This window comes from Penaeus chinensis, chromosome 10 (assembly GCF_019202785.1).
Source record: "Penaeus chinensis breed Huanghai No. 1 chromosome 10, ASM1920278v2, whole genome shotgun sequence".
NCBI classification, from domain to species: Eukaryota; Metazoa; Arthropoda; class Malacostraca; order Decapoda; family Penaeidae; genus Penaeus; species Penaeus chinensis.
In genome coordinates, this window is record NC_061828.1 from 22,939,694 (window position 1) to 22,942,193 (window position 2,500).

At 39.3% G+C, this 2,500-nt stretch overlaps 1 protein-coding gene across 1 annotated transcript in view; it reads left to right on the plus strand.

Moving 5' to 3' along the window:
* LOC125029883 (cuticle protein AMP1B-like) overlaps window positions 1-280 on the plus strand; it is a 1,010-nt gene extending 730 nt beyond the window's left edge. The window contains exon 3 of the mRNA XM_047620066.1: window positions 1-280. This exon is cut by the window's left edge and continues 50 nt beyond it. Coding sequence (XP_047476022.1) covers window positions 1-149 — 149 coding nt within the window. The 3' untranslated portion in view covers window positions 150-280.
* The last annotated feature ends 2,220 nt before the right edge of the window (window positions 281-2,500 follow it).

Genomic DNA, 2,500 nt, shown 5'->3' on the forward strand with positions numbered 1-2,500 from the left:
GCGCTGGCTACCAGCCCCAGTCCAACCTGCTGCCCACGCCCCATCCTCTCCCCGCCCACGCGATCGCACAGATCGAGAAGGCTCGTCAGGAGGACGCCGCCGGCGCATCTCATTCCTCGGCCCCTAGCAGAAACTATGGACTTCCTTGAACACACTCCAGTCACAAAGGACTCCCGTGAGTCTCGTCCATTTGAGCTCTCATGAGGTTCTGCCCGTCTATCATCTGTCACCTCTCCATAATGTGTGCTTTCTGTTGTGAGTGAGTTGTATAATAAATATTTTTGCATCATAATCAAAGCATAACTGCATCCCCGATTGTTAGTAAAGAGGAAGGAAATAGTACAACGAATATATAAGCCTTAAGAGGGTTTCTGAACTTGTTTTCGAAAGAGAGAGAGAAATGAAAGAAAAACCTTGTTCTAACTCATAGAATAATGTATTTTAATCTACGTCAAACTCTTATCACAGAGGAGTTTGGGAATTACAATTCTATGCCTCGGAAAGAAAGTTGATATGCATCCAAGAAAGGCAGTGGAAAGTATTAACTGGTCTTTTCCATAAAACAGGATGTACTGGTTAGAGTGCATATTTAATTTGCTCATTAATCATAATGTATTATAAGTTGTACATTGCTGTTGGGTAGTCTAATTTTATAAATGAACCTACCTTGACAGATAGCCGATAATATTACCTGTCTTCGAAGAAAATCAACTTTTTATTCATTTCTGAAACAAAAATATCTGTAATTTATTCGCATGTCACTAAAAGATATATGCACATTTCACTACTCTATGAATCGTATTTTGTACCTGTGTCCGAGTCAAACTTCGCGAGTTTCCGGTTTGTTCTTCGCTGTTGCAATATGCTTAGAGATACTCTAAGCACTTTTTTTGCCGTCTGGCAATAGTAAGTCTCAATATAATCGCAGACATTGAAGAAGAATCAGTTTAGGAATTGACAGTTTGTTCTGATGTATCATGACGTGCTTCAGCCTGCCCCTAAAGAAGCCACTATTAACAAAAACAAGATGGCCGTCACCTTGAACCACCTGGAAGGTGAGTTGCATAGAAGGTCTCCCGCTGGACAAGTAAATTCTTACGCTAGGTTTCTCGGACAAGTTTTTAATATGAACTTATTTGTGTGCGTGTTCAAATTATATGTCAGAAGAGAATATTTATCTCAAGCTTGTTAAAGACAAAGTAACACGAAGGCAGACATGCTATTAACATTCAACTTTATAAGGCCAGATCACAGCGCTCTATTATCCTCTCTAAATCTCTTGTGAAACGTTTAATCATCGTAATATTGCCTGTACACCCATAAATCAAACTATTACTAGCGTCAGTCAAAACAATACAGATATCTACCAGTGCGTAGCTGCAGGGGATTAGTCGGAGTGATATGTTTCTATCACACAGCTGAACTAGCGATAGAACAAAACTTTATAGATGTATAATTATCCATTCCAGATTCATTATACGCTATGGATGTCCTGGATTAATAATTGCATTTGACATAAGCTATAATTATCATGATGCATAGATAAAAGGGTTCGAGAGCCACGCAAATAACATCAGGAGGAAAGCCTATCCACCTTAAAGGAAATACTAGTTCACATCCTCTGCGTCATTCCCTCGGTTTGTTTTGTTGGGCAAACACAACAGTTAAATGAGTTAGCAGAATCATACAAATGGACAGATATATAGTTTTGTTTTCCTTTCTTTTCTGTTTTCTATTTTTATTCTTTAAAGAGCCTAGAATGACTAAAGAGTAGGAAGAGTGAAAGCACTCCCGTAACTCCCCCTGAAACCTTGGTATTTCGAGCGGTCTAATACTTCTGCCATCGGGCCATTTGTTCCTCTGTCAGTAGGCTAGTATCAGAAAGAAAGCATAGGAAGCTTCAGAGTGATGTCGATAAAAAACGGCTTTAGGAGTACTCGAAACTTAATCATGCCTTCCACTGAACTTAAGCAGATATGAAAAAAATGAATGTATTTCGGCGTAGTACATTCTGATATGTCGATGTCTAATCGGTAAGTCACGGACAGATGAGAGAAGATACCTATGAAAAAAAATATCTTCTGTCTCACTCTTGCAGTACAGACGCGGTGCTTTCTACATCCAAGGAATGGCAAAATACGATTTCTCTGTAATAATCAGAAACCGGCGCTCAGAACTTGAGAAACCAGTTCAGTGACAGACAACGCCGGAGGAGCCCTCAGATTTCTAAATTAACCGGATGGCTTCCTGTCTATTGGAGGAGGTCAGTCACATTTTTTATAGCGTTTCTAGTAGCATTTCCATCCATTCAGCTTCTGGTACACACGAGAAGATTACTTAGATTACAAATTAACTTTTTCTTGCCATCAAATCGAGATATCCGTCAATTCATCTTTTGAACGTAGCCACTTTTTCCTTTCGAGATGAATCCAGAATAGACGAGATAATCTGTGCAAAGATTTGTATGATTTATATAACATCCTTTGGAATTAGAACTTGC